General features: G+C 48.8%; 1 protein-coding gene across 1 annotated transcript in view; it reads right to left on the bottom strand.

Annotated features, from left to right (window-relative positions):
- SYN3 (synapsin III) overlaps positions 1 to 14,679 on the bottom strand; it is a 1,181,147-nt gene that overhangs the window by 824,606 nt on the left and 341,862 nt on the right. The window contains exon 4 of the mRNA XM_086953619.1: positions 12,806 to 12,897. Within this exon, the coding sequence (XP_086809745.1) occupies positions 12,806 to 12,897 (92 nt within the window). The remainder of the gene's footprint in view (positions 1 to 12,805; positions 12,898 to 14,679) is intronic.

Raw genomic sequence — 14,679 nt, 5'->3', positions numbered from 1 at the left:
AAAAAAAGTAGTCCCTCCGAAGAAGTGCCGTCCGCGACGTGCGTGCTCACGTCAGGAGCGCGGGGGGGAGCGGCGTCCAGGAGCGCGACGAGGAGCGGCAGACATGGCGCGGGGGAGGAGCGGTGACGCGAGGAGCAGCGGACAGGCCAGCGGCGGTGCGAGCAGCGGATAGGCTGGAGGAGCGGCAACTGAGGTAAGGGAGCGGCGGACGTGGCACGGGGGAGGAGCGGTGACGTGAGGAGCAGCGGACAGGCCAGCGGCGGTGCGAGCAGTGGACAGGCGGGAGGAGCGGCAGATGAGGTAAGGGGACCCATGTCAGGGCAGGCGGGGGTCGGGGCAGGCGGGGGTCGAGCAGGCGGGGGTCGGGGCAGGCCGGGGATGGGCCGGGCGGGGGCCCGAGCTGCTGGACAATGTCGGGGCGGGCAGGGGTCGGGGAAGCCTGTTGCTCCCGGACAAGGTCGGGACGGGCTGCTAGTACTAAAATAATAAAGAGAGAGCCCAAACCTTTGAGGCGGGTAATCTCAGGAACCACAGCACCAATCACAACGCCCAATACAGCTTTGGAAAGGGCAGTTGCAGCAGAAGGACATAGGCTATGCAGACGCCCACCATATACAATTAAAAGGTAAAAGAACCGTGCCAGCAAAGTAGTCCTTTGTGGGCGTGTCTGCGTTGTGCTGTGGGCGTGTGGTGGGGGCGTGACAAATGCTGGGGGCGTGTGGTACGTTCTGCCCTTCATGCCATGTCTCATATTGTGTGCTGTGGGCGTGTGCTGGGGTCGTGGGCGTGTGCAGGGCGCGGGATTACGGAAAAAAAAGCGAGTGTTGTGCCCAATATTTCATTGTTTTTTCTTCCCAGGTTCTGTACATTCCAGCTCCGGGTGTCCACCCTGCTCCCTTTAAATACCCCTGCACCCCACTAATCATAACCCACCCTTACTCCTTGAAATATCCCAACACCCTTAAACACTAACCCATCTTAACCCTATAAATATACCCTGTACCCCAAAACCCAAACCTATCCCTAAACCCTAAAAATACTCCTGTACCCCAAAACCCAAACCTAGCCCGGAACCCTATAAATACCCCTGTACCTCAAACCCCAAACCTACCCCTGAATCCTAAAAATACCCCTGTACCCCAAAACCCAAACCTAGCCCTGAACCCTTAAAATACCCCTGTACCCCAAAACCCAAACCTAGCACTGAACCATAAAAATAACCCTGTGCCCCTAAACCCAAACCTACCCCTGAACCCTAAAATACCCCTGTACCCCAAAACCCAAACCTAGCCCTGAACCCTAAAAAAAACCCTGTACCCCAAAACCCAAACCTAGCCCTGAACCCTTAAAATACCCCTGTACCCCAAAACCCAAACCTACCCCTGAACCCTAAAATACCCCTATATCCCAAACCCCAAACCTAGCCCTGAACCCTAAAAATACCCCTGTACCCCAAAACCCATACCTATCCCTAAACCCTAAAACTACCCCTGCACCCCATAACCCAAAACTATATGTGAACCCTTAAAATACCCAAACACCCCAAAACATATACCTCAGTACCCCAAAACATATACCCCTATACCCATACTTACCTTATCCAAACATAAAAAAACATGCTTTTTACCATTCATGCATTTACAACGAAATTCCAACTGCCAAGCCATGCCTTCCCTGTGTCGAATCTGACTAAAAAACTCCCTTTTCCGCCTGGTGTCCCATCATGCACCCTATCCACCCTAACATCGACCAGGCAAGCCGATTCTCCTACTTCAAGCGCAAATCCTGTTATACCCCCCTCTTGCCTGCTCTTTTTCTTATAATACTAGCACATGCAAAGAATAATGATCAGCTACCATGTATCCTACGGGTTTCCGTCCCGTTCGATATTTTCCTTTAGACCAGAACGGAGTCAGTCAGATGGTTGACTCGAAAACCCCCCTCCCTAAACTCTGCCACCAAGAACGAGCAGCTCTCGCCCGTCAGTGATCTCCCAGTTTGCGAGGACAGCCATGGGTTGGGTTAACAACTAAGGGAAAACCTAATCAAGCACACGAGACAGCCACGAAGAAGAATAGTTTACTACAGCCCATTCTCCTTCTTCCCAGCTGCACACACATACCATTGTGAGACATCACCGCCCTTGTGTAGGAAGTAAAGAACGCACAATGCCTCGTCATCTTTACCTTTCCGACAGAAATGACCCTGTAACAATGCCTTGATTCTCTGTCCTCAGATACTAGCAACTCTGTAACTTGTCACCACAATCACCCCGATGCAATATGATTGTCTATGTGTAAATGCTATTCAGGTCATTCTTTAAACGAGAACAAGCATGCTATGCCTTCCGTATGATTACATCATGAATGATTGAATCAAGTCTAATGGAACTCCTTCTTTTTGATTGTACTAGTACTGTATATAAGTGCTGTTATGTTCCAAGTAAAGCAGACTACTCCTGAACCCGCTTGGTGAAGGAGCTCTCCCTTAACTCGAGTTCTGGAATAAAACCCTTTCAACTCGAAGACCACGGACTCTGCTCCTCATTTTATGCATTACCATTTTCTTGGGTAATTATAGAAATTCCGAACGGCGTAAATAATTAGTTTTTTATTTACCACATTAATTGGCGCCTGAACAGGGACGCTCCCTCTTCCCTGCGCGCCGGCGATGTAAGTCGGTTCCTTGTCCCTTCCATACTTTCGACGGACTTCAAGTGCACGACAGTGGGGTGTTCCCGCTAACTCCCTCGAGACGAGGAGGAGGCAGACTGCGACTGATCATCCATACAAGGCGGTGAAGAAGATAGCGGGGCGTCCCAACCCAGAGCCCGACCAGTGACAGCGCCGAGTCCAAGGTCTTTGGAGCCCCGATATTCCTGCGCAAGCGTCAAGAGTCCGATGACCAGGTCTTCAAGTTTTGCTTCTTGGTGAGTACCACTGGGATAGTATAAAGACGGGTTCCATTTTTGGAAAACGGTAAAGACGAGTCTCATTCATGAGACCCGGTAAGGTTGCTCTATACTCTAGTGTATAAATTGTTTGTTTGTTTTTGTATATTCCAAGTCTTTTAAAACCGTAATTTGTTGGGTTTAAGAATGCCTCTGTTTTCCAAATTACGTACAATAGGCACCAAAAAAATCTGTTAGAGAAGCCAGTTAAAATCCCGCCTAGAGATACGCCTGGATATTTCATGTACAACAAACATGGATTGAGTGCCATATTATTTTTAGACCTTTGGGTAGACTATACCGAGAAATTAGAAATGGCGTATAGGTGGCCTGCCACAGGTACATGGGATATAGAATGCATTATGAGAGTGGAGGAAGAGTTATGGAAAAGAAAGGCGAGGCCCTCACAGACAGAAGCCATTGAGTTATGGCGTAAGGAAGCGCTGAGGAGGGCCCAGAAAGAACTAGGGAAAGTCGAGAAAAGTAAGAGAATGTCGGAGCAGGCTAAAGAAAAGCAATTACAGGAAGAAGGTGAGAAAGTCCTAGCTGAACAGGCAGGTAGAGAGAGAAGCGCCCTTGTTACTGGCATTTATCCCGTTTTGTCGGAAGGAATTGTAGAAGAACACGCCAAGCCCCCAGTGAAAGTAATTCCCACTGCTCCCGACAATTTCCTCCCTGCCTATCTGTCCGAACCACCCCCGCTTATGTAAACATGCCTAGAACACGCCCGTCTACACGTGCTCCTGAACTAGTAGCCGGTGGTTCTACCTCTGATTTAGGAGTATCCGGGAACGGGGCTGAGGATAAAGACGATGTCCCGCCTCTTGAGTGTCCTTACGACCCCGAACCCGGTAGTGGCCCAATGACCACGATATCAGAGAGATTACGACAAGCCCTGGGCCAACTCCAAAAGGTCCCCGATATAACGAAGCATTTGGATAGAGTTTACGAATTCATACAGACAGGTGAAGGTCCGGATACTCTGGTCCAGGTCATGAAAAACAGAAAAGTTCCCATCAGAGGACTACTCCTGCAGTTCATCATAAATTGCCTGATCCGGGAACTAGACCCGGGTAATGGAAGCGTAGACTCTGAGTTAATAGACCTTAGTGATCAGATACACAGAGGAGCACATGATCTGGGACATCAGATCGACAAAATAACTAAAAGACTGGTTAAGAAAATTGTCACTATTCACTCTGAGAAAGTCATACAGGAGGACGACTCAGAGGAAGATGAGGGTCCGACACTAGATAGAATGAACTTCCTGGGTGTAGCGCGACATTGTCCTGGCCCCAAGTGGCGAACCCCGCGAGTGTCCCAGAAAATTAAAAGGTTAGATCCTTCTTTGGAAGATATTTTTCAGTCCACGGAAAGAGCCCTAGATGAATGGATGGACAATGAGCCTCCCCTTACCCAACAAGAAAAAGAATTGGCCCGGTCTGCCACCCATTGGATATCACAGCACCGGGTATATGGCCCAGACATAGTAGCGCAAATGTTTCTGGCTCTTCCCCGAGCAGAACAACGGCTAGCAGGTATTTATATGGTCCAACACCTGGCTACCTTATACGAGAATAACTTCCACCGACCAGACAAGCTATACAAATTGTTACAGGAAGTAGTGGCAGATAGATGGAGGTCTCGGGGACCGGAATTGATCAACACCATTCTGGACCTGCGCCTCCGTTTCCTCCAACTTACTTTAGCCTCATCAGATCATGAACCTTACAGTATAGGCCAATATCCTTTACGAGAAGTCCACCCCATACCCCAGCCAGATGGTACACTGCAACGAATACATGTGTATACTCCCCTAACCAAGTTAGAGATATTGGAAATGAAAAAGATGGTGCCCTCCCACGAAAAAGATCCCGGAGGATTTCATAGGGAGTTGAAAGATATCCTCCAAATGGGTAGTTTTACATATCCAGATATAATAATACTCCTCAATGTAATTCTACCTACCGGCATATTTGACAAATTGAAGGAAAAGGACTGGGAGGTGGGTGGTAAAAAGATTACGTGGGCTGCCCTAGAACAAGAAGAGACAGACAGAAAACCAGGTGAAGGTCTAGGTAAATGCGTAAAAGAGCTGCCCAGTCTCCTCATACAGGTCTTGCCTCTGTTATTGACAACGAAAAAGGAAGATTGGGATGCCATTTCTGCCTGTAAACAAAAGCCAGACGAGGACACGGGTGATTACTACACCAGATTAGAGAAATGTTTCTCTATAAATAGTGGACTCGCACATAGTTGCGAGGCATATCCTCATCTTTTTGTGTCAAAATTGGTGGACAACGCCTTACCCCCCATCAGAAGTAGAGTGTTGAAAATTGAGAGTACCTGGCAAGCAAATAGTCCTTCACAAATGTTGCAGATGTTACAGTACCACCACAACAGAATAAGGGAAGAACAGGAACAAGAAAAGAAAAGGGTAAAAGACACAAAAATGAAGGTACTGGTTGCACAGACGGCACCAGTGAATACGGGCCCCAAAGGTAATGTGGGGCCCAATAAAGGTACTTGCAACTACTGCAAGCAGCAGGGCCATTTTGTGAGGGAATGTCCAGTTCTGAAACATAACATAGCGACAGGAAAGACGAAAGAACGCCCTCACACTCTTAGACCAGGTAACACTCAGCAGCCTCAAACCATTACGCTGCCACAGGTTCAGACGCCTGCTACTGCTGCCACACAGATGTACCAGTAGGCACAGTCAGATTACCCCGAGTTTGAACCATGTGCATGAGACAGCCTTGAGAGAGAAAGTGACTTGCTCCTTATCCCAGTTCCAGTGGATCAGAAAGGTCCATATGTACAAGCTCACTTACTGGGACAAGACATAAAATTCCTCATAGGCACGGGGGCGAGTAGGACTACCATAAGTCATAAGGAAGTCCCAGAGGTTCCTCTCTCTGGCTCACATAATATATCTCTTGGCTTTTCAGGAAAACCGATCATAAACAAAGTATCTGAACAAATCTCTTTAGGAGTAGGCCCTCTGACACGTACTACTGATTTGGTCCTTACAGAAACGTGCCCAGAGAATTTACTAGGAATCAAGACACTCAAAGAACTAGGAGCAGTAATATGCTGTTCACCGGAAGGAGTAAAATTGTTCCTACGAGATTTCAAAGGACACTTCACAGCCAAAGAATTCGACCCCAGACTAAATGACATCCCACAACATTTGTGGGCAAAAAGCTCGACTGACGTCGGATACATGGACATCACCCCACATCAAGTCACGCTCAAGGAGGATGTAGTCCTACCTCGTATACGACAATGTAAGATTCCACCCGAGGCTGAACAAGCCTTACTAAAAATAATCCAAGAACTCATAGAACATGGAGTGGTGATAGAGACGGATTCAAATGTTTGCAATTCTCCAGTTCTTCCAGTCCTCAAAAGGACTGACCCTCAGGCACCCCCGGTCTACCGACTGGTGGTTGATCTCCGAGAACTGAACAAATGTGTGATCCCACAATATCCAGTGGTCCCAGATATTTCTTCACTATTGACTGCCGTAGACCCCGAAGCTGCATTTTTCACAGTCACCGACTTGAAGAATGCGTTTTTCAGCATCCCTATACACCCCGACAGTCAATATCCTTTTGGATTCAGTTTAAAGGGACGAAGTTTCAGGTTCACTCGAGCTCCTCAAGGCTATACAGAAAGCCCAAGCATCTACAGCCAAGCACTAAAAAGACAACTTGACAGTATCAATATGCCTACCAACACGGCATTGATACAGTATGTAGATGACATCCTCATCACAGCAAGGAGAAAACTTGACTGTGAAAAAGCATCTCTCACAGTCCTACATTTCCTGACAGACAAAGGTCACAAGGTGTCTCCCTCAAAATTACAGTTCTGCGCACAGCAAGTGGCTTACTAAGGACATTTTCTGTCCAAAGAGGGTAGGCAACTGACACGAGAACGAATCCAACTGATTTCAACAATTTCTCAGCCAAAGTCACAGAAAGAAGTCCGTGCATTCCTTGGTCTCACTTCATATTGCAGACAATGGATCCCTCAGTATGCCCACATAGTCAAGCCACTCATACAGTTAACCACAGTGGAAGCAGCCACTCATACAACTCTCCCTTGGACATCAGAACACTCCCAAGCATTTGAAGCTCTGAAACTAGCTCTGTGTCAAGCACCAGTTTTGGCCACCCCGAACGACAGCAAGCATTTTACCCTGTTCGTAACAGAACGTGACGGAACAGCACTATACATCCTCACTCAAGACCAAGCAGGAAGAAATAGACCCTGTGCTTAATTCTCTAGCACATTGGACCCCGTAGCACAAGCTTTGCCTGCATGCCTGAAATCTGTTGCGGCTACAGCCCTGGCCATAAGACAAAGCGATTCAATAGTGTTAGGACATCCCCTGATAGTACAAGTACCACATGCTGTGGAAGTCCTTCTGAGCAGAACACAGACACAACACCTGACTGTAGCAAGACTGACAGGATACGAACTAACTCTCTTTCAGCCACACATAGAGATCAGACGATGCAACGTATTGAATCCCGCTACCCTTTTGCCCTCAAGCTCAGATGACACGACACAACATGACTGTGTGGAGATGATCGATGTAGTGACAAAACCAAGACAGGACCTAACAGATGTTGCACTCCCAGATCCTGATGTAACACTTTATGTGGATGGGGTCGTGCATGAGGACAAGTGCTGGAGAGTTAGTGGCAGCCTATGCAGTAACAACGGACTGTAAAGTTATAGAGACCCAAAAAATAGACATCCTGTCAGCCCAAGCAGCAGAACTCATCGCTCTGACACAGGCTTGCATATGCCCAAAGCAATTGAAAGTTAACATCTACACCGATTCCCAATATGCATTTGGTGTAGTCCATAATTTTGGAGTGTTATGGCGAGAAAGAGGTTTCCTTACCTCACATGGGGCCAAAATACAGCATGGCCCCCTGATTCAAGCCCTACTAGATGCCATACACCTACCTACAGCCATAGCTATTCTGAAGTGCAAAGCACATACCAAAGCTACAGACACCATATCTAAAGGAAATGACTTAGCAGACCAGACTGCTAAACTGACAGCCCAGAATCCAGTGAATACATCAGACTCTCAGTTACCCACACAGACTGCCACCATGATAGTGAGGGACCCCTTGAAAGATGTGCTAGACATACAGACACATGCCACCACAGATGAAATAAAGAAATGGACTGAACAAGGAGGGGTCCAGACTGATCAGGGTTGGATGACCAGAGACCGAACAGTATGGTTTCTCCCTGATTCCATGGTGCAAGTCATAATTGACACGATCCATAGCCCCGCTCACCTAGGCGCGAAAGGTATGCTGGATAGTTTACGGAATATCTGGTTTAACAAACATCTAAGAGCTGCAGCCAAACAAAAAGTAAAAACTTGCATGATATGTTGCCAATTTAATCCTGGTAAAGGAGTACCAGTAGAACAGGGTGGATTCCAGCCTCCTGATCATCCTTTCGAAGTCCTCCAAATGGATTATATCCAGATGGACAGATGCAGAGGGTACAAATATGTACTAGTGGTAGTGTGTACACTGACACGATGGACTGAAGCGTACCCCGTCCCAGACTATGGTGCCAGACAACCGCTAAGCAATTAGTGAGAGAATTCTTCCCCAGGTATGGGTTACTAAGGGTCGTCTATTCAGACAATGGACAGCCTTTCTCCTCCAAATTGATGGAGGCTGCTTCTCTACTATTGGGATATTCCTGGAGATTTCATTGTGTCCGACACCCTCAAGCAGCCGGCCTAGTCGAGCGGCACAACCAGACTTTGAAAACAAAACTAGCCAAAGTATGTGCAGAAAAAGGGATAGACTGGGTCACTGCCCTCCCGGTCGCTCTCCTTTTCATGCGGATGGTGGCACATTCCCGGACGGGACTGTCCCCTTTCGAAATAACATTCGGGAGACCTCCTAACATCTGGGGTGTCCCTTCTCCTAGAAAACTGACTGACATTGATTCTAATATGTTGACAGATTACCTGGCTTCCTTGATGTCTGCACTCCAATCTTGTCGTTCACAGGTTACAGCAGCATTTCCAGACCACACCACGCCTGGAGAACATACCATCAGGCCCGGCGACTGGATCCTAGTGCGGAACTTCGATCGTACCAGCCCCCTGGAGAAGAGGTGGACAGCTCCCAAACTAGTCCTCCTGACCACAAGGACGGCCGTCAAAGTAGAAGGACGCAAAGGGTGGCTCCACGCTAGCCACTGTCGGAATTTTTTTTTGGACCTACACCTACAGACACTGTGCCCTGTTCAACGGCTATAAACGCCCCAGATATACTTCCACCACTTCCAGAACTCACTCCTCAACAGGGATACCGATCGCGGCTGCGATCTCACCAAAAACAGACTAAAGACATTACACCTGATCGTAACGCACCGGTGGCTAATTAAGCCCAGGAACAAGCTCTTGGTGAAGCGGCTGCTGGGAGACGTTTTGATCTCGTGTCCAGAGACATTTTTGATATTTAAATCCATAAACATTATGAGGAGAAATGACGCGGTGCGCCAATGGAAAAAGACTAATTATATAAAATTACTGCATAGCAGGTTCTCGATCTTTCTATTTACAATGTTACTTGTTTGCTGTGTAGCAGCCTGTCTGGGATGGATCTTATGTACAGTTTTCCCTCCGCATTCTTCCACACTTGTAAAGAATACCACTATGCATTCCCATGTTGATCTTCCCCCACACCTCGAGGACAGAAGAAAGGAATTTGTAAATAATACATTCATTTCCACCCTCCATAAACACCAACTCATAGTCAACAAGACAAACTGTTGGGTTTGTGGCTTGATGCCACATTCCGTACATAAGGGAATATCCTTTTTCTCCCTCCCGTTTGGTTATTCATGGTCCGCCTATGCCTTAGCCATGATATTCTCTGCCTCAGTCAGAAACATTCCCCCGATCAAATTGAAAAACGAGAGTAATTGGAACGAAGTGAAGACTAAAATAGTAAGGGCTGTTTCCAAAATGGTGGATCTCACTGTGACCTGGGGGAGGGCTGAAGACCACGAAAACATTAGTTACTCTCAGTTCCATGACATTGCTTCCTTCAGGGAAATGTTTTCCGTCGATCAAAGACAGACAGATCAAGGAGGTTGGGTAGTACCGCAAAACGGCCGGTTTTGCATAAGGGGGAAAGGAAAAGGGGAAGTAATGGGGAACAGCAAGTGTGATGGGACATACACACTGCCCGCTCCCGATTTTCCGACCATAGTAACTGCCCCAAACACCTATTTCATTTGTGGACCCCATGCGCGCACTTGGTTGCCTCAAGGCTGTTCTGGAAAATGCTACATCGCATTCCTTTTACCACCGACTTACCCAGCCCCTGCCAATTACCACCTAATTGACCCTCTGACCCAAGTTAGAAGACAACGAAGGGGGGTCATAGATGCGGAAGATACTGCAGGACAAGAAGCTGGAGACTTCTTTAAAGGTTTCCTCCCTTTCTGGGGTCCTATGGCAAATAGTCGCCACATCCGGCAACTAACTCGTGTAGTTCAGGCCGCCATAGATGAAACAACTGGCGCCTTAAATAACATTACAGCTGCAGCTAGACTCATGACACTGCAGCACCGTATAGTTTTGGATGTCCTGTTAGCCGACCATGGTGGTGTGTGTAAGGTAATAGGGACCAGTTGTTGTGTATTTATTCCAGACAACGCCCCATCAGTTTATTCTGCTATATCCTGCCTCCATGTACTAGCCGATAAATTGGATATGGACACTGGCACATGGTCCCTGACCGGCTGGTTGTGGGACCTCCTGTCCACCTGGGGGTGGAAGGCACTAACAGTCCTGGGCCTCGTTTTGGCCACTATCTTCACCTGTTGCCTCTGTGTCCAGTGTGGCCCCGCCCTTTGTGGACTGTGTGCCACTTCCTGTACTCCTCGTCCACGAAATAGAGGAAAGAGAAATGAAATGATTATGTTACAGGAACAAGTATACGATCTGATGAATATAGAAATTGATTAAGAATTTCTGTAATAGGGTTTCTATGGGACAAAGAGGGAACGTGGAATCTGACTAAAAAACTCCCTTTTCCGCCTGGTGTCCCATCATGCACCCTATCCACCCTAACATCGACCAGGCAAGCCGATTCTCCTACTTGAAGCGCAAATCCTGTTATACCCCCCTCTTGCCTGCTCTTTTTCTTATAATACTAGCACATGCAAAGAATAATGATCAGCTACCATGTATCCTACGGGTTTCCGTCCCGTTCGATATTTTCCTTTAGACCAGAACAGAGTCAGTCAGATGGTTGACTCGAAAACCCCCCTCCCTGAACTCTGTCACCAAAAACGAGCAGCTCTCGCCCGTCAATGATCTCCCAGTTTGCGAGGACAGCCATGGGTTGGGTTAACAACTAAGGGAAAACCTAATCAAGCACACGAGACAGCCACAAAGAAGAATAGTTTACTACAGCCCATTCTCCTTCTTCCCAGCTGCACACACATACCATTGTGAGACATCACCGCCCTTGTGTAGGAAGTAAAGAACGTACAATGCCTCGTCATCTTTACCTTTCCGACAGAAATGACCCTGTAACAATGCCTCGATTCTCTGTCCTCAGATACTAGCAACTCTGTAACTTGTCACCACAATCACCCCGATGCAATATGAATGTCTATGTGTAAATGCTATTCAGGTCATTCTTTAAACGAGAACAAGCATGCTATGCCTTCCGTATGATTACATCATGAATGATTGAATCAAGTCTAAAGGAACTCCTTCTTTTTGATTGTACTAGTACTGTATATAAGTGCTGTTATGTTCCAAGTAAAGCAGACTACTCCTGAACCCGCTTGGTGAAGGAGCTCTCCCTTAACTCGAGTTCTGGAATAAAACCCTTTCAACTCGAAGACCACGGACTCTGCTCCTCATTTTATGCATTACCATTTTCTTGGGTAATTATAGAAATTCCGAACGGCGTAAATAATTAGTTTTTTATTTACCACACCTGGACCGGAAACAAGTTTCCAAGGACCGGTTTCTGGCATTCCAGCCGTCTTCAGCCCGGCTTGCTTGAATCCAGTGGCAAAGTGAGCAAGGGACTTACATCTGAGCATTCCCTGCCACACTTATGGCGGCCAAAAGCGGTACAAAAGGGGGTGGTAATGGACGGAGCATCTGAACCAATCAATCTTCAACAAAGCAGCCACCATCATCGCACCCTACCTCCGAGATATCATCAACAGCTCCTTCGAATCTGCCACCTTCCCTGACAGTTGGAAACACGCTGATATCAACACCCTCCTTAAGAAGCCGACAGCAGACCCCAAGGACCAAGGAGTCACAATTCTGGGCAATTTGCGACTCGCTAAACTGAATGGTCGTACATCTGGCCCCAAGTGCTCTATAAAGCAAGCAGCATAAAAAAGGCAAAAGTAACTAAAGTTCTTGGAGGTACGGATATCATCTTCATCCATTTAAGATTATAGTGGGATGAGTCAGTCCAGGCAGCAGCAGAATCATTAATAGTCAGACAGCTGTGTAACTGTGATGTGGTCTGTCTCTTGCCCCTTTTTGTGTGGGTTGGTTTTACTGCTTCTGCAATAGGATGTATGTCTGTGTGTGTATTGCGGTCAGTGTTTTGCCACAGATAGCTGAGATGGACAGAGAGAAAAAACTCAGAATGGAGGACACCAAAGCGAGGGGCATTCCATGAAACCAGATCACACTGCATCCAGACACTGCAGCATGCCTTCAGTCATCAGTTAGAGGGTGCTATACTTGATGTAACACAGCCTCACCTGTACAATATGGAAACCACCAGATTATGCAACAGTCCTTACCTGACTACTTTGGAGCCATTCCTCACGACGTTCAGATCCACCATACATCCGCCATTGACGTACGATGCAAGATTCAGCTCTGAGAACTCTGCCTAGAGGAAAATAGACAAAGGAGACCCAAGAGTTAAGGAACAGTGAAGGGCACAAGAGATATCACTGTTAAATGTGAGGGGTAAGAAATGGAAAATCCAAGTAATTACATAAACTCAATCAATCAATCAATCAATCAATGACATTTATAGAGCGCGCTACATACCCGTAGGGTCTCAAGGCGCTGGGGGTGGGGGGGGGGGTGCCGCTACTGCTCGAACAGCCAGGTCTTCAGCTTCTTCCTGAAGGAGAGGTGGTCTTGGGTCAGGCGCAGGTCGGTCGGGAGGGAGTTCCAGGTCTTGGCGGCCAGGTAGGAGAAGGACCTTCCTCCTGTAGTCGCTCTTCGGATGCGGGGGACGGCGGCGAGGGCGTGGTTGGCTGATCGGAGGTGGCGTTTGGGAGCGTAGAAGTTGACTCGGCTGTTGAGGTAGCTTTGGCCTTGGTCGTGTAGGGCTTTGTGTGCGTGGGTGAGGAGGCGGAAGGTGATTCTTTTGTTGACGGGGAGCCAGTGAAGGTCTCTCAGATGTCCGGAGATGTGGCTGGTTTGTGGGATGTCGAGGATGAGTCTGGCTGAGGCGTTCTGGATCCGCTGGAGTCTCTTCTGGAGCTTGGCGGTGGTACCGGCGTAGAGGGCGTTGCCGTAGTCCAGTCGGCTGGTGACGAGGGCCTGGGTGACGGTCTTCCTGGTCTCGGTGGGGATCCACCAGAAGATCTTCCGTAGCATGCGTAGGATGTTGAAGCACGCCGAGGAGACGTTGTTGACTTGCCTGGTCATGGAGAGGGAGGAGTCCAGGATGAAGCCCAGGTTGCGTGCATGGTCTGTCGGTTTGGGTGCGGTGCCCAGGGCGGGAGGCCACCAGGAGTCGTCCCAGGCGGAGGGTGAGGAGCCCAGGATGAGGACCTCCGTCTTGTCCGAGTTCAGTTTCAGGCGGCTGGTCGTCATCCACTCGGCTACCTCTTTCATCCCTTCGTGCAGGTTGGCTCTGGCGGCGGCGGGGTCGTTGGTCAGGGAGAGGATCAGCTGGGTGTCGTCGGCGTAGGAGATTATGTTGAGGTTGTGCTGGCGTGCGATGGCCGCGAGGGGGCTCATGTAGACGTTGAAGAGGGTGGGGCTCAGAGAGGATCCTTGAGGGACGCCGCAGATGACTTCGGTGGCCTCTGACTTGTACGGTGGTAGGCGGACTCTCTGTGTTCTTCCGTCGAGGAAGGAGATGATCCATTCCAGCGCCTTGTCCTGGATTCCGACGTTGCTGAGGCGCTGTACTAGGGTGCGGTGGCAGACAGTGTCGAATGCCGCGGAGAGGTCTAGGAGGATGAGGGCCGCTGTTTCTCCGTTGTCCATCAGGGCTCGGATGTCATCGGTGGCGGCGATGAGGGCGGTCTCGGTGCTGTGATTGGCTCGGAAGCCGGACTGTGAGGGGTCGAGGGATCCATTCGTCTCGAGGAAGGCGGCCATCTGCTTGTTGACGGTCTTCTCGATGACTTTGGCTGGAAACGGGAGGAGCGAGATGGGGCGGTAATTCTTGAGTTCGGTGGGGTCCGCTGTGGGTTTCTTGAGTAGAGCGCTGAGTTCGGCGTGCTTCCAGCTCTCAGGGAAGGTGGCGGTGTCGAAGGATGTGTTGATGATGTCTCGCAGGTGGGGTGCGATGACAGCGTCAGCCTTGTTGAAGACGTGGTGAGGGCAGGGGTCGGTCGGTGATACGGAGTGGATGGAGTTCATCGTGCGGATGGTGTCTTCGGTGCTGATCGGGGTCCAGGCGTAGAGGGTGGTGGTGGGGGGTGGT

The sequence above is a fragment of the Lissotriton vulgaris genome, chromosome 1_2 (genome assembly GCF_964263255.1).
Source record: "Lissotriton vulgaris chromosome 1_2, aLisVul1.2, whole genome shotgun sequence".
Classification (NCBI taxonomy): Eukaryota; Metazoa; Chordata; class Amphibia; order Caudata; family Salamandridae; genus Lissotriton; species Lissotriton vulgaris.
The sequence above is the reverse complement of the archived record's forward strand: the minus strand, read 5'-3'. Positions and strand labels throughout refer to the sequence as shown.